This window comes from Rhinoderma darwinii, chromosome 4 (assembly GCF_050947455.1).
Source record: "Rhinoderma darwinii isolate aRhiDar2 chromosome 4, aRhiDar2.hap1, whole genome shotgun sequence".
NCBI classification, from domain to species: domain Eukaryota; kingdom Metazoa; phylum Chordata; class Amphibia; order Anura; family Rhinodermatidae; genus Rhinoderma; species Rhinoderma darwinii.
Window position 1 is genome coordinate 367,072,342 of NC_134690.1, and position 24,939 is coordinate 367,097,280.

Consider the following 24,939-nt stretch of genomic DNA (forward strand, 5'->3'; position numbering starts at 1 on the left):
TAGACTTTTAAAAGAATAGTCCTATTTTGTGGAGCTTCCCAAGTTTGACGGTATGCATCAAGCACTGCAACATAGTCCTGCTAAAGCTGTTTTATCACTCAGGTGAAGAAAAAGTTACCGACTTACAGGGAAGTGGTCAATTTATATAGCTCACATCCCCAGCACTGCAGTGCAGTTAGGCTGGGTTCACACGACCTATTTTCAGACGTAAACAAGGCGTATTATGCCTCGTTTTACGTCTGAAAATAAGGCTACAATACGTCGGCAAACATCTGCCCATTCATTTGAATGGGTTTGCCGACGTACTGTGCGGACAACCTGTCATTTACGCGTCGTCGTTTGACAGCTGTCAAAAGACGCCGCGTAAAATTACAGCCTCGTCAAAAGAAGTGCAGGACACTTCTTGGGAAGTTTTTGGAGCCGTTTTCTTATAGACTATTGAAAACAGCTCCAAAAACGGCCGAAAACACGGCGCGAAAAACGTGAGTTGCTCAAAAAACGTCTGAAAATAAGATGCTGTTTTCCCTTGAAAACAGCTCCGTATTTTCAGACGTTTTTGGCTCAGCGTGTGAACATACCCTTAGTGGTAAAGAACTAGATGTCCTAGCAGGCTGCCAAGGCATGGCTAAAGAAATAAAAGCATTCAGCCAATGACTGCTCCCTAAGTCAGTGATGTTAGTTGTGCATGGTTTTATTATTTAAATTCAAGCTCTAAGGGTATGTTCACACGATGAGAGGCATTTACGTGTGAAAAGACAGACTGTTAACAGCTGCCTCGTTTCACACGTAAATGCTCCTCCTCGCATTTTGCGAGCCGTCTGAGACGCTCGTAAATCTTGAGCTGTGCTTCATTGAGTTCAATGAAGAACAGCTCAAATTACGTGGCAAAGAAGTGTCCTGCACTTCTTTGCCAAGGCAGTCCATTTACGCGTCGTCGTTTGACAGCTGTCAAAACGACGACGCGTAAATTACAGGTCGTCTGCACAGTACGTCGGCAAACCCATTCAAATGAAATGGCAGATGTTTGCCGACGTATTGTAGCCCTATTTTCAGGAGTAAAACGAGGCATAATACGCCTCGTTTACGCCTGAAAATAGGTCGTGTGAACCCAGCCTAAAGAGTTCCTGCTTCGACAGGGCCAACATCAGCAAAAAAACAAAGGCATTTTGTAATAAGAGATATTATAGAGATAGTGTCTTTTTTATGCTCAATATTACGGAAAAAGTTATTCACTTTAAGGCTGGATTGAGTCATAGTGAAATAGGAAAGGATGTTCCGTCCAGATTTGCAGATGAATAATCCGAAGCAGAATACAGTACCAGCCACGTAGATGAGATTTAAAGTATACCTGCCGTTTCAAGTGACTTTCAGAATAAGCTCTCATATGTGTGTTCATGCAGGCTCTCTCTCTAATTCTTCAATTTCCCGGAGCTAATTGGTCGAGCCTAAATGCTATAATGTCTGCTATACACAGCAGACATAGAGAAGAGGAGAATCCTGCTCTCATCTCTTTCATATCTATAAATCTGCAGCAGTAATGAGCAGTGTAGATATAAATCCAGCACTGGGTTCAGATGGAACACTTTCTAGAAAGCTGCAGCAGCGCCTCGGTGTCTCTCACACTGCTCCTGCTCTCCTTTCCCTCCCCTCTTCATAGAGTTCTATAGGCAACAGTAACATGATCCCTCAGTGAGCGGATAATTCAAGCAGTAAAAAGGAAGGAGCCTGTTAAGTGGAGGAAGAGACCATTTTTTCCTAGTAAGACATATAATAACAAAGTTTCTAATATTTGCTTATTTATGCAAGGTTTGTTAAAAGTGCAGTGCCTATTTAAATAAATCTACATGCTGCAAACTTTTTCTACATGGAAATAGACCAGAGGTGTGGATTTTAAAATCCACAGCATGTCAATTTCTCTTGAGGATGTTACCCCTTTTAATGAGAAAGATGAAATCTGCAGAAAAATCCACATGAGGATTTTGCAGCGGGTTTGCAGCAGAATCCGCAGGCAGGTCTTTCCACTACGTGTGCATCTAAGTTCGGAGCTTTCCACATTTGTTACTTTCGAATAAATCTAGCATTGGTGGAAGTGGGTACACTTTATTTTTTCTCCTAAATTACACCAGCTGTGTATCAAATAAACGAAAAAAGGGCAAAGTACAAAATGCTCAAAAGCTCTCTTTGCCAAGTATGAGGGAAGACGATTAGACGAGCAGCAATTTGGTAAACAAAATTCCCAGAAATAGAGACTAATGCATAGAACGTCCAGGGGCTTACAGTTCGTGTTAAATAAGAGACGAAGGAAAATGATGAATGGGACTGTTGCATGATGTGGAAAGTATTAATCCATGCACAAAGACATCACTATTCTCAATGCGTTGAATTGTTGAGCAGGTGATTACACTGACAAATATATTCAGTGCATTGTCTCTTACAAAGTTCTTCATAGCATGAAGCAAGATCAAAGTAGCTATGTTGTGAATTTAAGCCAGCCTTGCAAAAAGAAGTAAATGTGACAGTGCTATTCGCCTCCTTTACAGGAGATGACGTACTTGCCAAGACAGGAAAAAAAAGTTGAAAACGAGCAGGGGAGTTGGAGTTCAGAGAACGGAGATGAAGGGAGAAAAAAAATCTCTGGATCAGCACGGGGTAAAGGCAGGGGAAACCCGAGAAGAGCAAGGATTAGAACAGAACGTTATGGGGTGCAAGATTTCAGCTATTACACATCTTTCAAACAGTTTAGTACACACATTAGAACAGTAGAGATGTTAAAGTTGACCTGTCATAAATCCACCATCTTTAACACATAGAGGGTTTCTTGCTCTATTGTTAAGGCCAAAAAAAAAAAAAGTGTTTTTCACTTTGAGAGTTCTCCACCCAATGTAGTAAAGTATCACCCTCAGACAGAGGATGTCAAGGACAGGCTCGTTCGAGCAGCAGGTTGCAGATGTTGACACGTTGCAGAATTGCAGTCTATTTCCATCACAATACCATTTAAAAGTTATTTGGTGGTTAAAACATCATGTGCATTAGGTATGTCAGTCTTCTACCTCATGACGCACATGCAAAGTTTTACTAATGGTAGTGAACCAAGCAGCAGTTTTATAATGGAAAAAATAAAAACAAAGTTACTTTGGTAAAAAGAAAAAAAAAAAAAGACACTTGTGCATCAAGTTTAACCTCTCTCAGAACTAGCTGTTGGATCCAGAGAATGGCAAAACAAACTTCTGGCCAACTAAAGCCAATTTTGCCTCATGGGGGGGATGATAAGTTCCTACCCGGATAATTTCCATGAATCAATTGAACATCTCATATTAATGATAACTCCCAGTGCTATTATTCATCACATAAATATCTAAACCTTTTTCAAAATGTTTGAAGTGTATTTTCTTTTACTGCCGGCTGTGGTCAATGATTCCAAAGTTTGCACACATATTCTACAAAACCGAAATAGGGCTGTTGTAGATGTCCATGAGCGCTGTACTGTACCTCCGTATGCTTGATGAGGCATTTTTTTTAAATTATTTCTTTAAAGCAAGTAAAATATAATCTAGGACGTGATGACAGGTCTGCTTTAAAAGATAAACCCACTTAAAGAGTTTCCTTAACTCCTGGCAATTTTTAACTTTCCCTTGACAAGAGATCCGAAGGATCAAGGGAGTGAAAGTGGCTAATATTTAGTTACTTTGCTATACTGAACCAATTCCACACGAACATATTTGCTTTTGGAGATATTCTTACTATCAAAATGTATATTTTTCACTTTTACATTCCAAATGTCCAACAACGACTGTGTTCCCACTGCCTGCAATATGCAAACACATTCACTGAATTTTTTCACATTTAAGGAAAAAAGAATATGACTCGGTGTCAACTTTATTAGGTGCACCTTCCCAGTACTGATTTACACAGCACACTTTGCCCCCAAAATTGCATGAATGCATTGAGACACGGAGTCAACAGGGCTAGCAACGTTCCTTAGAGGTTCTGGTCCAGATTCTGCAGATTTGTTGGTTGGACATTCTTATTATGTTTAGAACTATTCAGGTCTTTGGAGTACGCTGAACTCACGGTCCTAATCGAGGAACCTGCTTTGGATGGTAACTGCTTTGCAACATGGTGTTTATCCTGCTGGAACTAGACATTAGTAGATGGGTAGACGGTGGCCATAGAGGAGGAACGTACAAGGTCAGCAACAATCCTCTGCTAGGCTGTATTATTTAAATCATGCTCACTTGCAAGTAAACACTAAACCACCATAGACAAAGGGTAAGATACAGTGAAGGAAATAAGTATTTGATCCCTTGCTAATTTTGTAAGTTTGCCCACTGTCAAAGACATGAACAGTCTAGAATTTTTAGGCTAGGTTAATTTTACCAGTGAGAGATAGATTATATTTAAAAAAAAAACCTGAAAATCACATAGTCAAAATTATATATATTTATTTGCATTGTGCACAGAGAAATAAGTATTTGATCCCTTTGGCAAACAAGACTTAATACTTGGTGGCAAAACCCTTGTTGGCAAGCACAGCAGTCAGACGTTTTTTGTAGTTGATGATGAGGTTTGCACACATGTTAGATGGAATTTTGGCCCACTCCTCTTTGCAGATCATCTGTAAATCATTAAGATTTCGAGGCTGTCGCTTGGCAATTCGGATCTTCAGCTCCCTCCATAAGTTTTCTCTGGGATTAAGGTCTGGAGACTGGCTAGGCCACTCCATGACCTTAATGTGCTTCTTTTTGAGCCACTCCTTTGTTGCCTTGGCTGTATGTCTCGGGTCATTGTCGTGCTGGAAGACCCAGCCACGAGCCATTTTTAATGTCCTGGTGGAGGGAAGGAGGTTGTCACTCAGGATTTGACGGTACATGGCTCCATCCATTCTCCCATTGATGCGGTGAAGTAGTCCTGTGCCCTTAGCAGAGAAACACCCCCAAAACATAATGTTTCCACCTCCATGCTTGACAGTGGGGACGGTGTTCTTTGGGTCATAGGCAGCATTTCTCTTCCTCCAAACACGGCGAGTTGAGTTAATGCCAAAGAGCTCAATTTTAGTCTAATCTGACCACAGCACCTTCTCCCAATCACTCTCAGAATCATCCAGATGTTCATTTGCAAATTTCAGACGGGCCTGTACATGTGCCTTCTTGAGCAGGGGGACCTTGCGGGCACTGCAGGATTTTAATCCATTACGGCGTAATGTGTTACCAATGGTTTTCTTGGTGACTGTGGTCCCAGCTGCCTTGAGATCATTAACAAGTTCCCCCCGTGTAGTTTTCGGCTGAGCTCTCACCTTCCTCAGGATCAAGGATACCCCACGAGGTGAGATTTTGCATGGAGCCCCAGATCGATGTCGATTGACAGTCATTTTATAGGTCTTTCATTTTCTTACTATTGCACCAACAGTTGTCTCCTTCTCACCCAGGAGATGGGTTTTGTAGCCCATTCCAGCCTTGTGCAGGTCCATGATCTTGTCCCGGACATCCTTAGAAAGCTCTTTGGTCTTGCCCATGTTGTAGTGGTTAGAGTCAGACTGATTAATTGAGTCTGTGAACAGGTGTAAAGGATCTGCCAGGCACAGCTTCGGGGTTAACGCCCATAGGTAATCAGTCTACACCTGAATCTACGTCTCTGAGACTGACTCCATCTTCCACCACTCAGGATGGCAGGCTTAGGAGTGGGAGAACCTATCGCAGCCTGGCCAGACGGAGCTAGCTCCCGCCCTCTGTCTATTTATACTTGCCTTTCCTGTTCCTCCTTGCTTGTGATTCTTTCCGTGTGGTTTCCTGGCCCAGCTACAGCTCCTACTATTTTATCCTGCTCCATACTGACCCTGGCTTACTGACTACTCTTCTGCTCTGCGTTTGGTACCTCATGCTCTCCTGGTTTGACTTGGCTCGTTCACCACTCTGTTGCTCACGGTGTTGCCGTGGGCAACTGCCCCTTTCCCTTTGCTTGTATTCCCTTGTATGTTTGTCTCGTGCACTTACTGAGCGTAGGGACCGCCGCCCAGTTGTACCCCGTCGCCTAGGGCGGGTCGTTGCAAGTAGGCAGGGACAGAGTGGCGGGTAGATTAGGGCTCACTTGTTCGTTTCCCTACCCCCGTCGTTACAACAGGAGTCTTTAATACAGGTGACCATTTAAGACAGCTGTCTTTAATGCAGACACCAAGTTGATTTGGAGCGTGTAACTGGTCTGGAGGAGGCTGAACTCTTAATGGTTGGTAGGGGATCAAATACTTATTTCTCGGTGCACAATGCAAATAAATATATATAATTTTGACTATGTGATTTTCTGTTTTTTTTTTTATATAATCTATCTCTCACTGGTAAAATTAACCTAGCCTAAAAATTCTAGACTGTTCGTAACTTTGACAGTGGGAAACTTACAAAATCAGCAAGGGATCAAATACTTATTTCCTTCACTGTACATACATGGATTCATGTGGCGTACTCCAAATTCTGACCCTTGGTGAGCCTGTAAATCACTGTAGCTTCAGCTTCCTATTCTTAGCTGACAGAATTTGGACCCAGCGTGATATTTTGATGTTTAAGGGCTATGTAAACCTTTGAAGACTTGTATTATAGTGTTTAATGCAACTTCGTAATTGCTTTTTTATTACATTTTTTACTTTTTGAGACACAGCTTCTATGTATCCTGGATACATAGAAGCTGTATCTTGAGCTGAAACCCAAATCAGTCATGTCAGCGGGACTGACGGCTTCGGAGACAGTGGGTCCTGCGTGTCTCTCTATATGAACGTAGCTGTGATTGAGAACAGGTGGATCCTGCATGTTAGAGACACGCAGGTCCTGCCGACACTGAACCCGTCAGGTCCACGTGACTGACAGATTCAATGTAAAACAAGCGATACAGCTGTTCTGTTTAGAGAATGCAGAACAGCTGTATCTCCAAAAGTAAAATATTTTTTTTTATAAAGACTAATTACAACGTTACACTAAACACACTGACTAATCTATTTATTAAAAAAATAAAAAATGCCCTCAAAAGGGTGTCCTTAGCCTTTAAACACTAGAATACATAGTATTAGTAAAAAAAAAAAAGTTGTCTTCAAAAGGTTTACATAGTCTTTAAGCCCTACCACTTCAAGGTTTGACATGCTGTACGTTGAGAAATAGTCTACCGCTTACCACGGTTGGAATAAATTGGTATTTGAGTAACTTTCGCCTGTCTCTTTTGCCATTCTTCTCAGACCACGCTATTTTTTGTATGCACCATTTTCTGTAAACTATAGAGAATTACGCATATCAATGTCTAGTAACAAGAATCATTCCATGTCCCTCACATCAAATTTCTCCCCCTTTCCGGTGTACTGAACAATAGCTGAATCTCAACCGTGTCTTTTATGCACTGAAATGCTGCCACATGATTGGTTAATTAGATATTTGTCAGTTCTATGGGAGTTAAAGAAACAGACGAGCCCACAGCAATAGTGCTTGTGTATAGTAAACCCTTAATAGCCTGCTAGGTCTGTAAATACATATACACAGCCCATTATAATTCAGTGCTATAGTCTAACTATGAAAGGAAATATACAACTATAGTCTAAACATCACAAAAGTTCAAGGAAAAAGGCCCTAACAATACTCTCCAGGAGAGAAGATTTATCTACATTTTATAAACCATATTTTATCTATTCATTATTTGTCCAAGTTTTTTGAAAGCGTTAAAACACAAATATTTATGGCAACTCTGTAGTCCATGAACTTGGCTACATCATAAAAGAACCCATCAGTAACACATCCCCATTTGTAATATTTGGATGATTCCTGTGTATATACAACATCTTATTTGCCGGAATTTCACTGTTCGATTTACCACTCAACAGATCGCAGTCCAGCGCATTAACATTTAACAAATGTGTTTTCACAAATCTAATTATGCCATGTCTTTTATTTTTAGTTCTGAAACATTGGTTGGCTGTGCTTTGATTAAAAAAAAATGACATCTGCCATTGGTTTGTCCATCACCCGCAGATTAGAGAGCTCCAAGTGTCTAAGCCAGGCATTGCCTTCTTGGAAGACGTCCCAAGACTTTTATAGAGTTTGAGAGATGCTCTTGAAATAGGAGGGAAGAAATGTACTGAAATATCCAAAATTGGTCACCTCCAAACACACTACAAGATGGTATTTTGTGGGAGAACTTGATATTGCCCAACCCATTCCTCAGCTCTCTGGCGCTAAACCAAGAATGATTTTTAATGGAACCTTCTCATGTACTTCTAAATGAATATCAATTGTTTTATCTCTCACTGCTAAGCAACACAAGTAGTAGTATTCTGCATCTAAATGTTTTTTAGTTACTCGCAGCAAGTTATTAAAGGCAGCTTCGTTATAATTAGAGTAGAGCAGTAATGTTAATACGTATGTTTTATAAAGCTGCAACATTTTTATTCATATAGCTATAGGCTTGACAAGAAGATCTACTATACACACTCTTCTAGTCAAGCCTATAGCTATATGAATATAAATGTTCTCCTGTTGTAACATACTGTGGGTCTCGTGCACAAAAAATATGTTCGAACAAAAAGTAGGAGTGTTGTCCAAAGCAAGCAATCGAAATCACTTCTTTTATTTTCAAACCCTGCCGTGGAAAAAATAAATCTAGAATCTGATTGGTAGCCATGGAAAACAGTGCAACTTTGTGTCAGTCCTGTTGAGTTTGGGGTAGGCTAAAAACAACGCTAACTAGGCTGCATCTGAGGTCGGTCAGTTTTTCAAGTAGAAACATGGCGGAAAATGTTAATAGGAATTATTTGCAAAAAAAGGAATGGCGCAGGGTCTTTGTAAATATGGCTTCCAGGTAGGACACAATATTTTTCAATGTATTTACGCCAGAAAACTAGGCCTAAATGGATGGATAAACCAGCCCATATGTGTTTAAAAATGGTACCTCATAAGATTATGTCGATCTATAAATGCATGTATAATGTGCTGCAAGGATACTCACCCTTGCAAAGGATGAGATATATACACAGAGATTCCAGGGTTGCCCTACCCCGGGGACAATTTGCATACCTGGTGGTCTTGTCCTAAAGCCCAAAGAGTATGCTATATGATATGGTCAGGGACATACTATAAGGAGGAATTCCTGGGCGGCATTGCGCTGTAGAACCACTGTAGGGATCCGTCGGAAATCCAGTCTGTTAATTTCTTATATATTTTTAGCTGCAAAAGGAAGTTATATCAAAAGCCTGGAAATCATCTTCTCTTGACCTCTCTGATATTATATGTAGAATGTCCTGGCATATCATTGGCGAGAAACGCTCCTCAATTCTATCTGATACCCATGATTAATTCTTACAGATTTGGACCCCTTGGCTGCAATATGCCCACCCCCTCTTCCAATGAAATTCTTTCCGTATTGAGGGGTAGCACCTTCCCAAGACTTATTTTCCCCTTTCTCTTCTTCCTTTTCCAGTCTCCAGGTGTTTTTTCATACTTCTTGTTTTGTGCACCTTTAAAAAATTATTTTCGGGGAGATTTATCTAAACTAATTAAGAGTAGCCCATAACAATCTACCAGGAAGGAATCTGATCGGTTGCTATGGACAACTGTTTTTCGAAAGCTCATTTATAAAACAAAAGGCAGATTTATAAAAACAGAAGGAAGCGAAGTGTGGAGCGGTTGGCCATAGCAACCAATAAGATCCCATCCTGATTGCTATAGGAAACTCTTCTACGTTCCCTCGCATCTGTTCTGATTAACCTGTCTCTTTATTCTCAATGAATTTTCTGAATTTATCCAACAGATCCAGTAAGCGTAGCGCAGGCTTACACACCACGTGAGTGCGGATTTCCTATGGGGTGAACTTTTCATCTCATGGGTAGCCTGCTGAAAAGAGCAGGTATCAAGCATTACAAGTAATTTTCACCATATGCCCCAACTATTAAGGTGTCAGCACAATTTGAGTACAACTGTAACATATATGATGGAATTCCGTTTTGGCAATAATCGGAAATGTAATCCTTTTTTCTTTTTCTACACACGATGTATAACTTGTACAAAAGCCATGAGGCTGGTTTAATTATTCCTTTAAATACACTTATGTAAATCTTAGTTTGGATTGTAAATAGAGGCATCTGCTCACTGTCAGCGAGAACTGTCCAAGTCAACTTTGATTTCTTTCACAAACTAAGCGCACTTGTTTTATCCTTCTTAGTCCTCATGGGAGAGAATTGGGGTAACTGGAAACCACTTCACCAGTCAGATTTATGCGTGACACATCAAATGCTTGTTTTGCTATTTTTGTATAGATAAAATTACCCTTTATGCAGATGACATTATCCAGAGCTAAGCTATAAACAAATTTCTTAGCAAGCTGGAAGAATTTCTTTTTTTATCTGGCAGGCATATGTGAAAAAAACAGCTCTTCAGAATATATACCCAAATAGTTCACTTCATAAGTCGCATTTATTTATATGACTGATATAAAATGTGGGTAAAAGGCCTTGAGGTTTACAAGTACACCTTAAATGAAAACCTGCAGGAAGACAAGCTGCACAACGCTGTTTGCATAATGAAGCCACAGTGAAAAACAGAACAAGTCTTTTATTTTTTTTTTAAGAGGCAGCTTGAAAATATATTAGTCCTTCTCAATGAATTAGAATATCATCAAAAAGTTAATGTATTTCAGTAATTCAATTCAAAAAGTGAAACTCAGATATTCTATAGATTCATTACACACAGAGTGATCTATTCCCAGCAATTTTTTCTTTTAATGTTGATGATTGTGACTAACAGTTATTGAAAACCCAAAATTTAGTGTCTCAGAAAATTAGATTATTATATAAACCCAATTTCACAAGATTTTTTAATACCGAAATATTGGCCTACTGAAAAGTATATGCACTCAATACTTGGTCGGGGCTCCGACTCTGCATTACTGCATCAATGCGGCGTGGCATGGAGGTGATCAGCCTGTGGCACTGCTGAGGTGTTATTAATGCGGCGTGGCATGGAGACGATCAGCCTGTGGCACTGCTGAGGTGTTCTGGAAGCCCAGGTTGCTTTGGTAGTGGCCTTCAGCTTGTCTGCATTGTTGGGTCTGGTGTCTCATCTCCTCTTGACAATACCCCATAGATTGTCTATGGGGTTTAGGTCTGGCGAGTTTGCTGGCCGATCAAGCACAGTGATACTGTGGTTATTAAACCAGGTATTGGTACTTTTGGCAGTGTGGGCAGGTGCCAAGTCCTGCTGAAAAATTAAATCAGCATCTCCATAAAGCTTGTCAGCAGAGGGAAGCATGAAGTGCTGGAAAATTTCCTGGTAGACGGCTGCGTTGTCTTGGAACTTGATATAACACAGTGATGCAGTAATTCATGCAAAAGTAGTCCCGACCAAGTATTGAGGGCATATACTGTACATACTTTTCAGTAGGCCAACATTTCGGTATTAAAAATAGATTTTTTAAATTGGGCTTATGGAATATTCTAATTTTCTGAGACACTAAATTTTGGATTTTCATTAACGGTTAGCCACAATCATCAACATTAGAAGAAAAAAATGCTGGAAATAGATCACTCTGTGTGTAATAAATCTATATAATATACGAGTTTCACTTTTTGAATTGAATTACTGAAATTTACTTTTTGATGATATTCTAATTCATTAAAAGGACTAGAATAAAAGGGAAAATCTCTAAAATATTTTTGCTTTGTCTATAACCAATGCTGTCTATCCCTGTAAATATCTCCTGAAATAATTATAATAATATAAAAACTCTAAGGCCACAGTCAGATGTGGCAGAATTGCCTGAATATTCACCAAAAGTCTATAGCCACTTACAGTACAATACATATGGATGGGGTTTTCAAAAGCCCATCCACACGTAACGGGCAATAATCTGTGGCATTTCAAATCCGCCATAGACAGGCAGCCTGAGCCTTGCCTCTGGCAGGGCCAAATAGGTGTACTAAGATGGCTGACCTGGAGGCCATAGTTAGGCCCCTAGCTGCCATAGATGCCGGTGTCGCTATTCACTGCAGAACCTGAGGGGGTTAAACATCCCGGCTGTTACAGATGATACCTGCTGCGGATCCTAACTCGCGCTATTACTGTGGCGTAAATGTACCGCAGCAAAAATGACCAGTTTTATTAGTGCAGAATTTTACAAAAAATATTGTAAAGCTTGAAATATTCAATAAATCTCCCATGTTCTTCAGCAAATACCGAGACAAAGGTCACTACACGTTGGAACTCCGGTTTCCATTAGGTTACTTTGTACGTTTAGTCTTTGACTACATAGAGTAAAACATACGCCACTAATATAAACATGTCTTGAGTACCTTTTGTAGAATTAGAGCTTACCGATAAATTTATTTTGCATAGACTCTAACAGAGCTTGATGTGCATCTTCAGCCTGCAATGCAAGAGAACATTCCCTGGCCAGTATGGTTCTAACAAGGTGCTCTCCACAACCTACAAAAAGAGAAAAATATGCAGATTAAACGTGATTTTATATATTACATTACAACAAGGGCGAAAACACAGCACTCCTCAAAATACTGTAAATCAGTCCATGTGCAAGTTACCAGTAGAAGGATGAATCCAGTCCTTAATTTGTAATGGATAGCAGAAATATAAGGCAAGTAACAGCACCAGGACTTCAAGGTTGATGGAGAGATGTTGGTTTTATTCACCAAAGTGAGCGACGTTTCGGTTTACATCTGAACCTCCCTCAAGCTTGAGAAAGGTTCAGATGTGAACCAAACGTTACTTGCCTTATACCTCTGAGATTATCCGGGGACCAGAAATTGCAAAAAATGCATTGCATTAATATTTATATATAAAAAGAAGTCACTCACTAATGTACTATAAAATTGAAACATTCGGTACTAAATGCTGACATTCAAACCCGGTGAATTTTTCCTGAAAGTCCTGTAGCTTTTCTAATATTGACGACGCGCCAATACGGCCCCACGTGACTGGGGGCTTGCTTCCTGTGCTGTTCGTGCCGGCGTGTTATCAATGGCATGACCGCAAGGGGCTGTCACATTGCCTATTGCTGGAGTCCCCGAGAAGAGCATCAGCTGATGCTCCGCCTGGGGACTCCAGCACTGCTGCCAAGGTCACTATCCATATATGGACAGTGACGTCGGCAGCAGTACGAGAGTCCCCAGGCAGAGCATCAGCTGATGCTCTGATCAGGGCATCTACTACTGCTGCCGACGTCACTGTCCATATATGGACAGTGACTTCAGGGGTTTCCTATCGCTGGACTCCCCGAGCAGAGCATCAGCTGATGTTCTGCCTGGGAACTCCAGCACTGCTGCCAACATCACGGTCACTGTCCATATATGGACAGTGACCGTGACGTTGGCAGCAGTGCCGGAGGTCCCAGGCAAATAGCCTGTGTGAACATACCATTAGCTTGACTTTTTCAATGACATTACAGTGGCTTTTGTTGTGTGACATCAAGCTGCAGCACGTTTTTAGATATACACACCTGACTGGGGGGGGGGGGGGGGGGTATTCTGAAACTGAAGCATAAAAAAATAATAATAAAGAGTGTTCGGGATACGACAAAGTACAGTCAAAATTACTTTAATCCTACATTAATGTGACTGAATTATCACATATTATAGATATTCTAGAGATTCCGTTGCTCTGCCTGGCGACTTCAGCATTGTAAAGCTCCTGCGATCATTATCCACATGTATGGACAGTGACGGCAGGAGCTTCCCCAGGGCTACTGATGCTCTGGCTGGGGACTCTGGCATTAAGATCCTGACATGACTGTTCATATACAGTGCATTCAGTAAGTCTTCAGACCCTTTCACTGTTTTCACATTTTGTTATGTTGAGGCCTTGTGCTAAAATAAAAAAACGCAAGTTTTACCCATCATTCTGCACTCAATACCCCATAATGACAAAGTGAAAACAGAATTTTAGTTTGCAAACTTATTAAAAATGAAAAACTAAAATGTGCATGGACATAAGTATTCAGACACTTTGTTATGACACTTGAAGTTTCGCTCTGGGGGTCTCCCATTTCTCTAGATCATCTTTAAAATGTTTCTAAACTTTGATTGGAGTCCACCTATGGTAAATTCATTGATTGGACATGATTTGGAAAATAACACGTCGATATAAGGTCTCACAGCTGACAATTAAGATCAGAGCAAAAACCTGTAATCATGTTTTCAGTACGGGACAGTAGTTCCGCGGAGAGGCAGGGACACCTAGCGTCCTAGATAACTATGATGCTAGGAGCCCGGCACACTGCAGTGTGTTCAGTCTGGGAAATGCGGCCGACATACGGACCGTATATCACTGACTAAACACGCTCGTGTGAATCTGTCGTAAAAGACACATGAAAGCCCATCTGGAGTTTGCAAAAAGGGCACCTAAAAGACTCTCCCTGTGAGAAACAAGATCCTGTGGTCTGATGAAACCAAGATTGAATTTTTATGGCCTTAATTCCAAGAGTCATATCTGGAGGAAACCAGGCACTGCTCATCACCAGCCCAATACCATCGCTACAGTGAAGCATGGTCTATACAGAGGAAAACAATGCGGCACTCCGTTGCAGATATACGTCGGGAGTACACCGATGGAAGGTAAAAACGTGATGTGAACGGTGCCTAACAAAGACCGTGTAACACATGCACGAGATTCTAAACCCAATCACAGAACAAAACAAGAAATACATTTTCATGCACAGCACTGATGCTCTGCATAATGCTTCATAGCCAATTCATGGACAGCACAATTGCATCTAATGTTTTCTAAACCAGCATTTAAGATTCTTAGATACATAAATGATCAAACTTCCTATACTATATGCTTCCACTGTTACAGCATCTATAGAAGATGGAAACAATTACGGTACTTGCAGCCAAATACAGGAGCTCTATGAAAAGATATTATCAGTAGTTTTGAAATCCAAGATACAAATGATGATGTACATGTACAAAAGCCATGACAGCTAAATATGGAACAAATCAATTAGAGTGAGTAAACAAACCAGTGCAACACACACTTGGGGTCTTTTACGAGAGATACCTGCTAAATGTCCTGCTTTTTGACAGATACAGTAGATTTCAACTTACAATTTATACAGTAATTTTCATGATGTCTAGTAATGCAACGTTTCAGACTGGAGAAAACATGTAAACCCCTTGGTGTCATGTGCCGTACATGTACACCGCGGGGATTGTGCGGGCACAGGAGCTGTGCCCTGGTCATCCTCAGCGATTGTCAGCTGTGTATTACTGCAACGACTGGGATCTGAGAGAACTCCGATCATGGACATTTAACCCCTCAGAAGTCAATAGCGAATGTGGCATCCAAGTTGCAGCACCCAATAGACTTAATCGTGGGGCAATGATGGGTTGCCATGGCAGTTGGGAGCCTAAAGGCCCACAGGTCTGCCATGTATACAGTTGTTTAGGCTGCTTGGGACCCCTCTATGACATCCAAATGCCCTAATAGAGCATATTCAACAGATCAAGGTTGTCTTCATTAGACAACACCTTTAACCATTTTCAAGCAGCTGTATTCTCCTCTTCTAGCTAGGCTTCATAATACACAGGAAAATCTTATAACATGGCTGATAAAATAACAATATTCTGTATGAAGTAAGATTCAGGCTCTTGGCTTAACTCCTTCCAGCTAAAGCCGCTTTTGACCTTCCTGACAGAGCCTTATTTTTCAAATCTGACGTGTCACTTTATGTGGTAATAACTTTGGAATGCTTTTACCTATCCAAGCGATTCGGAGACTGTTTTCTCATGACACATTGGACTTTAAGTTAGTGGTAAAATTTGGTCGATACATTCAGTACTTAATTGTGGAAAAACACCAAGATTTAGTGAAAAATTGCACAAATTAGCATTTTTCTAAATTTAACTGTATCTGCTTGTAAAAAAAAGATAGTATTACCACACAAAATAGTTGCTAATTAACATTTCCCATATGTCTACTTTAGATTGCCATAGTTTTTTGAACATCCTTTTATTTTTCTAGGACGTTACAAGGCTAAGGACTTTTTCAGTAGGGCTGGGCGGTTATTCAAATTAATTTGCCCTCAAGGGCTCTCCCGATTCTGTTTAACAGAATCATTGAATTTATTCTCTTGCGGCGCAGTGCTGCCCCCTGCCGCCGTAGCTCCGCCCCACCGGCCCCTCACTGCCTGGTCTGCCCCGTTCTGTTCCTGCTTCACCATAGAACTGCTGTTCTGTACTGAACAAAATTATATAGTACAGAACAGCAGTTCCGTGGGGAAGCAGAGGCTCCTCGTATATAGCCACACCGCCTTGTAGATCGCACCCCCTTGCATATGCCACCCCCCACTCTTGTAGATCGCGCCACTATAGCTCCTACTAGGTGCTGAATCCCTGGCTAAAGCGTCGGCAACCCCTGGCCGGGGATTCAGCTCCTAGTGGCAGCTAAAGCGGCGCGATCTGCAAGGATAGGGGATGCGATCTACAAGGGAGGAGGTGCTGTGATCTACTAGGGGGGGTGCTATCTGCTAGGGGGAGGGGGGTGCTATATGCTAGGGGGTGTGGCACTATCTACATGGGCACTATATTAGGAGGTTGGCACTATGTGGGCACTGTCATTACATGTGGGCACTGGCACGGTCATTACATGTGGGCACTGTGACACTGATGTGTGCACGGTCATTACATGTGGGCACTGTGGCACTATATGTGGGCACTGACATTACATGTGGGCACTGGCACTATATGTGGGCAGTGTCATTACATGTGGGCTCTGTGGTACTGTCATTACATGTGGGCACTTATGTGCACACGGTCATTACATGTGGGCACTGTATGTGGGCACTGTGGCACTATGTAACTATATGTGGGCACTGTGGCACTATGTAACTATATGTGGGCACTGTGGCAGTATCTACATGGGCACTGATGTTTTCAGGTGATTGGGGAAAAAAAACCCTGACAAATGAAATCCATTTTATTTTTTAATTGGCCATGAGAAACGGACTGGCTGACTGGAAATGGATCAGAATTAGAAGACACTGATCCAAAATGGACATGCAAAACTGACAAATTACACGGATAATTTTTTATGGTCCAATCATGGTTGTGTGACTCTGGCCTTAATGTTATTTATTTAAAACCCCATGCTTGGGCCGGTACTGCACAGGGTCATGCTCACACTTCAAACATCTCTCTCTATTGGGCCCGCTCAGCGCTATCTGCCTGGCCGTGCTGCAATTTACACTGCTCTCAACTGCAATGTCAGAGTCTGGCTGAGGTGGTGACTGGCAGAGGGGGATGTTAGTGCACACAGCGCATCATTGATTATAGATTCTGTTTTGCCTTAGAAGCAAAGGAGCACCTAGAGGATTTTGGGGCCTTATTTTTATAAGAATATATTTTAGCCACCATGGACAGCAAGGTTTAATTGGTCTTGTGATGCCAAAACAAATAGGAAACACACCAAAAAGACCCCATTTTGGAAACTACACCCTACAAGGAATTAATCTAGTGGTGTAGTGAGCATTTTGAGCCCACTGATGTTTCATAGATTTTATTAGACTTTGGACGTGAAAATGAAGATTTGGAATTTCTTCTAATAAAATGTAGTTTTAGCTAAAGGAAAACAGTGTCCACAAGGAATAAAGAAATAAAAGCCCCCTAACATTTGTAGAGCAACTTCTCTGGAGTACGGAAATACCCCATATGTGAGCACAAACTTCTGTTTAAGCACACGGCAAAGGTCAGAAGAGAAAGAGCGCCATTTGGCTTTTGGAGCACAGATTTTCCTGGATTGGTAATCTACCCAAAAGTGACTTTATGTACGAAACTACAGCCCTTGGGGAATTAATCTAGGGATGTAGTGAACATTTTGAACCCACAGGTGTTTCATAGATTTTTATTTTTACTGCCCAATTATAATAATTAGACGTAGCTTTAGCTCAAAATTTTTCATTTTCTCAACAAATAAAGAAGAAAAAGCAACCAAAAATGTGTAAAGCAATTTCTCCCGAGTACGGCAATATCCCATATGTGGTAATCAACTACTGTTTGGGCACACAGTAGGGCTCAGAAGGGAAGGAGCACCATTTGGCTTTTGGAGTGCAGATTTTGCTGGATTGGTTTCTTTAAATTTTTCGCTAGATATGCCATTTTAGTGGCAAATATGTTGTGCCAAACATTGTTAAAAGGGCTCTTCCGGGTATGGCTATGCCATATATGTGGAAGTAAACAGCTGTGGGTACACTGTAGGGCTCAGAAGGGAGGGAGCGCCATTTGGCTTTTGGAGCGTGGATTTTGCTTGGTAGTAGTTTTGTTTCGAGTTTTACTGGTATCTTAGTTTATAATGTGGGGGAATATGTAAGCTGGGCAGAGTACATCAGGGCCATAGCCAGATGGTATAATAATGGGGTAAAAACAGAATAATCCATAGATATGTGTTACGCTGTGAAGCAATGCTTTAGGCACAGGCAAGTGGCACACTGATAAATGGTGTCCTTTCTTATCCCCTTTTTGTACACACTCTTCACCTTTGCAAGTGTTGTCCTGGTATAATACGGGCACCCTCGCTTCCAGCATATATTTTTGAGGCCTCCCCTTCCTGGTTCCCTAATTTTAGGGCCTTGATAAATCACTGTTTGAAACAGAAAAATTCTCCCCGCGGGCTTGCACAACTGCATATTCTCTCTCCAGACTTATTGGAGCCTTAACTAATTTTATTTTTCATAAACGTAGTGGTAAGAGGGCTGTTTTTTTTGCGGGACGAACTGTAATTTTTATTGTTACCATTTTAAAGTACATGCGGCTTTTTGATCACTTTTTATCCTATTTTTTGGGAGGCAAGGTGACCAAAAAACAGCAATTCTGGCATAGTTTTTTTTTAATACAGCGTTCACCATGCGTTATAATTTACATGTTAATTTTATTCTGCGGGTCAGTAAGTTTTACGGCGATACCAAATTTATAGCGCTTTTTTATGTTTTACAACTTTTTGCACAATAAAATTACATTTGTAAAAACAATGTATTTTTTCTGTTGCCATGTTTTGATAGCCATAACTTTTTCGTTGACTGAGCTGTATGAGGTATGTATGTATACCGGACGTCGACTGAACTGTATGTATATTTTGCAAGGCGAACTATCGCTTTTATATGTACCATTTTTGGATACATGCGTCTTTTTCATCACTTGTTAATGCCAATTTTTGTGGGCAAAGTGACCAAAAAACAGAAAATCTGGCATTGTTTTTTAATTATTTTTTTTTACGCCGTTCACCACATGGAATAAATAACATAATATTTTTATAGTTTAGGCCCTTACAGTCGCGGTGATACCAAATATGTATGGTTTAATTTTTTCAATAATAAAGGACTTGATAAGGGAAAAAGGGTGATTGTGTTTTATTTTATTACTTCAAACTTTTATTATATTTTTAACAACTTTTTTTTCCACTTTGTTTTAGTCCCACTAGGGGATTTGAAGGTACAACTGTCTGATTTATTTTCTAATATATTACACTAGCTATGTTGTGCAATGTATTAGATCTGTCAGTCGTTCACTGACAGCAAGCCGATTAGGCTTCACCCCCGGGCGGGGCCTAATGGGCTTCCGTAAGGGCAGAGCAGAACGCCATTGTTAGGCCTCCTGTTGCCATAGCAGCAGTCGGCAGCCCTGCGATCGCATGGCAGGGCTGCCGATTTACTACCAACCACTAAGACGCAGAGATCGCTGCATCGAAGGGGTTAATGGCAGGGATCAGAGCTAGCTCCGGTTCCTGCCGTTACAGGAGGGTGTCAGCTGTATGTTACATACAGCTGGCATCCACCGCTGATAAAGCCGGCTCAGCTTCTGAGCTGGCTCCATCTTGCCACCGGCTACGGAAGCCATTTAGACCCTGCCTCTGGGCGGGGCCTGAAAGACTTCCGTACTAGGCAGACTGGCCACTATGAGGGTATATTCACACGTAGAGTCAAAAACGTCTCAAAACACAGAGCTGTTTTCAAGGGAAAACAGACCCTGATTTTCAGACGTTTTTTGAGCAACTCGCGTTTTTTACAGCCGTTTTTGGAGCGGTTTTCATTGGAGTCTATGAGAAAACGGCTCCAAAAATGTCCCAAGAAGTGTCCTGCACTTCTTTTGACGAGGCTGTAATTTTACGAGCCGTATTTTAACAGTGACGCGTAAAATTACAGGTCGTCAGCACAGTACATCGTAAAGCCCATTGAAAGTAACGGGCAGAAGTTTGCCGACGTATTGGAGCGGTTTTTTCAGACGTAATTCGAGGCGTAAAACGCATCCATTCGTTTGAAAATAGGTCGTGTGAACCCAGCCTTAGGCCTCCGGATGCAATTGCAGCCACGGCACCCCGACAATCGCTATTGACCACTGCATTTAAGGGGTTAATGGTGGGGATCGGCGCTAACTTCAGTCCCCTGCCTTTACAGCAGGGTGTCAGCTGTAACATACAGCTGACACCCAGGGATGATGGCACCGACTCAACTTCTGAGCCGGTGTCCACCATTTGTCATATGAATATGGCAAATGGTGGGAAGCACTGGCTTTCCATGACGTATACATACAACAAATGTCGGGAAGGTGTTATCCGGGAAGTGAAATGTTTTTCTTAGGGGCTGCAAATAAAAATTTTAAAAAAAGCAATATCTATCCTTGTGCCCAGCGATCCAGCGTTGTCGCTCTGGCGGCAGTCCCGATGTTTGTTTACATGCATGTAGCATATGACTGCTGCACCCAGTGCTCAGCTGCCAGCAGCCCTACGATTGTCCGCAGCGGTTACATGCTACGTGAGTGTAAACAAGCACCGGGACTACCGCTGCAGTGACAGCGCTAGATTGCCAGGGGCAAGGATAGGTAAGTATTGCTATTTTGTTTTATTTATTTAATTTGCAGCCCCTAAGAAAAAAATTATACTTCCCGGATAACCTCTTTAAGGTGAGGAAATTATTCACCCAATCTGCGTATGTCTGATTTATCACCCACTAAGATTCATTGGGGAATTTATTCACCGGGTTTGAAATGTGATTTGGGAGAATGCTTGAGGAAAAAATAGGAAAATCAATTCTCTATGGACCAGCAAATCAGTGAAACAGGCAAATTGATACGCTTACCCCTAATCCTGACCAGAACTGAGCACAAAGCTTGACTTTGCAATTTATATGCTGTATAGAACCAGCTCCTTCCCCGCCCCCCACAGTTGATATCTCCCAGAGAAGGAGAGAATCTCATCAGATTTTTACTTCAGTCTGCGGAAAATATAGTAAAAACTGTATCCTCTGTAGTACTGAGCGAAATCCAATGTTCTGCTAATTATATATATATATATATATATATATATATATATATATATATACACACATATACACACACACACACACACACACACACACACACACACACACACACACATATATATATAGTTCTAGGTTCAATATTTTTTTTTACAAGAATTGCTCCACCCTGAAGGCCATAAATATGGCGATCCTTAATGAGTTAAAGGGGTTCCCCATTCTTTAAAAATTGTATGCAAAAGGTTTTAACTGTAGTAACATTTATCAGTTGCTAATGTACTGTCTGTAGCTGAAATGCCTCTGTAAGCCACTACATTGCAAATTGTAATAGAGGGGCATGCAGGCAGAAATAAATCTAGGCAATGTCTGTGAGAGAATAGAGGAATGATGGGTACTGCAGTGCTTTACATTGTAATTTAGCCCAAAGAAAGCTCTTGCAGCATCAAAACAACAGAGTTGGGTACGTTTATGTAAAATAACTACTTCTGAGCTATGGTAGTGAGCATTCAGACACGTACTGGAGGTATTTTTTTTTAACAGAAAAACCCTTTTAACTTAAACACTGTCTCTGAATAATGTAGGTACAGCATTTTCTTTAGTAAAGGCGCAAAAGCGGATACGGCCGGGGTAGAATAAGCTTGGTGGTGGGTGTACAAAACATGTGCCCCAATAGTAAAATTAAAGAGGCTCTGTCACCACATTATAAGTGGCCTATCTTGTACATGATGTGATCGGCGCTGTAATGTAGATTACAGCAGTGTTTTTTAATTAGAAAAAATATAATTTTTGACAGAGTTACGACCTATATTAGCTTTATGCTAATGAGTTTCTTAATGGACAACTGGGCGTGTTTTACTTTTTAACCAAGTGGGCGTTGTGGAGAGAAGTGTATGACGCTGACCAATCAGCGTCATACACTTCTCCCCATTCATTTACACAGCACATAGCGATATAGCTATATCGCTATGTGCAGCCACATAAACACACTATAACGTTACTGCAGTGTCCTGATAATGAATATACATTACCTCCAGCCAGGACGTGATGTGTATTCAGAATCCTGACACTTCGCTAACACAATCCCGACACTACAGCACGGAAAGCGTAATCTCGTTTGAAATTACAGTTTACAGCGTAATCTCGTGAGATTACGCTTGCTGTGCTATAATGTCGGCCTGTTAATTTAGGTCGGTTGGCAGGAAGGGGTTAAATAATTGAAATGATTTCCAATATATCATTAACAGCACAGAACAAAGAGTGCCGTAAAAATACAAGTTTCTCTTCTTCTCTGGGAGATAAAGTTATTGTCATTGTCTGCCATGTTACAGATACTGTTACAGCTGCAGCCCGGTCACAGTTACTGTTTCAACAAGCTTGCTAGCTCACGTTATACCTGCCATTCCCCCCCTCCCCTCTCACACTGCATAGACTGATTGCTTAGTATTAGCTAGCAAGTTCCTTCTACAGACACACACACAGTTTGCAATTCCTTGTTTAGGATATTTAAGCCATTTTATTCTCTCGGCAGGGAGAAAGTAAAGGGCTGCAGTAATTAGAGTCCCCTACACTTCTACTGAAATAAAATGGTGTGTGTTACCTGCAAGTAAATGAAGCTACCAAACGGCATAGAGCACGTTTTTCAATTCAAAATTAACATTTTGATTTTATAAACATAGGCACATATATTAATAGGTTTTTAAGTAGATGACTGAGAAGGCACGCTTTACAACTGTTAAAAAGTTAACTGTTGAATGTTGAAAAACGGCTAGTAAAACCTGGTCACATACACAAAATAAGGAAACATTTATTTCCTATAAATTTATAGAAACAAGCACCATAAATGTAAAATACAAAGCTTTCCTAGACTAGCCAACAGCAAATCTACTGAAGCTGTGAAGTTATCAGAGCATCACTAGACAGAATAAGCAAATTCAAAAGACAAGGAAAGCTTGGTGACAACCTCTCTAAAAACTTATTGGTTGTCAGTTGTCACTCAGCTTTTCCCAGCAATAAATATAACTAAACAGAATTTGCAACGAATAAACACTAGAGGACAACAAGAGGACCTGTTTCAGGCAGATTGGATTTTAAGAGCTTTTTACGTACAATCTCAATTATCAACAGCCAAAATAGCAGAATTTTCCATTGAAATGTCCCTTAGAGTACTAACCTGTCACTATACATCTATGTCTATAATTGTTTGTACAGATATCACAGCACCCACTACACTTTCTTCCCATGTCACGACCATACATTTAGATAGATTCCCATAAGTGTCCCATTTTGAAAAAACAAAGAATGGATTTAGTTAAAGAGCAGAGAGATAAGTTGGTGAAGAACTAGTCACCATTTATAGTACCACTTCATAAACGTCTGACAAAAATGTTATTTTCTAATAATGTAACTTTCGGAAATGTAAAAAAATATAAGTTGTAAAAGTTAAAAAAATTGCAGATTTTACAATATTGTGTTTAAACGAATCTTGAAAAGCCAGAAATCACAAGCTATGGGTGTGCGAAAGTAAATATAGGGAAAGAAGAAAAAGTTTAAATCCCGCTACATTGTAATTTAATCTTTAAACCAGACAGACTGATCTGTAACTATTGCTTCAAGTCACTGGCCTATTTACATTAAGCCCCTGTATATATAGCCTCCCAATCTAGTAATGTCAGAAATAGTTAAAACCACATTACAAGAATCTTAAATCATAACATTCCAACCACTACTGAATTAGGACAAGCTTAAAAATAGCCACAACAAAAGAAAGCTTGCTACAATATTCATTTTGTAGAGGACAATAGAAAAAATTGCCGTCACAATGCAAGATGGGCCTGCCAGGCCCTGGAAGGCCCCATCAGACTTCATCCATATGAATAATCTTTGTGAACGATGGTAGGAAAGTGGCTAAACAGAAAGAAACTCTTGTGGAGTAGGGCCTACTAGCAGCATGTCGTGGAGAAATTATTGTAGGTCTCCTTCTTTTGAAGGACTCTGCTTTTAACTCAGGAAATTAGAAACAGGAGTGCCAGAGGGCATACATATCCAAGGCTGTACACTGGAACACACAAGTTTTCAATTACGGAACATGAAAGGAACTTCTGATGAATGAAAGAAATGAAATCCAGTCTTATTTCTGGGAGCCATATGCTGAAGACTTTGGAAACCTGACATCAACTCCAAGCTTGGTCTTGCTTATTCCTGAGTCAGGTTATGCTACACAATCTGGTCCCGGATTCCTCCAGTGCTCACTACTGATCGGGCGCTTAAATATTACAGAAAAATCCTGCTCAGGCCATATTCACAGAGTAGTATTTAAGTCAGTATATTGCTTCACTATTTTTAAGCTAAAACCAGGAGTGGAACCTACACAGAGAAAGAAAAAAATAATGGAAACATTTTCACCTATATCGTGTTTTGGACCCACTCTTAGTTTTGGCATACAATACCATAGCAAATGACGTAAAAGTCAGCAATACTCAGGTAATGTTTTTCTCCTTCAGTTATGTATTTCTAAATCTTATAAGATTGAAAGGAACAATAATTAGAAAAGGTTCACTTTCATATTCAAAGCAACTTTGCCAATAGCCTTAAAGGGTACCTAACTTTTCAGGTGTCTTTTCAGAATAAGCTGTCATATGTGTGTACAAGAGGAATAACACTATTTCT

The 24,939-nt window shown here is 40.7% G+C and overlaps 1 protein-coding gene across 1 annotated transcript in view; it reads right to left on the reverse strand.

The window, feature by feature from the left end:
- Positions 1-24,939, reverse strand: part of TASP1 (taspase 1) — a 122,395-nt gene that overhangs the window by 17,485 nt on the left and 79,971 nt on the right. The window contains exon 12 of the mRNA XM_075864534.1: positions 12,330-12,440. Coding sequence (XP_075720649.1) covers positions 12,330-12,440 — 111 coding nt within the window. The remainder of the gene's footprint in view (positions 1-12,329; positions 12,441-24,939) is intronic.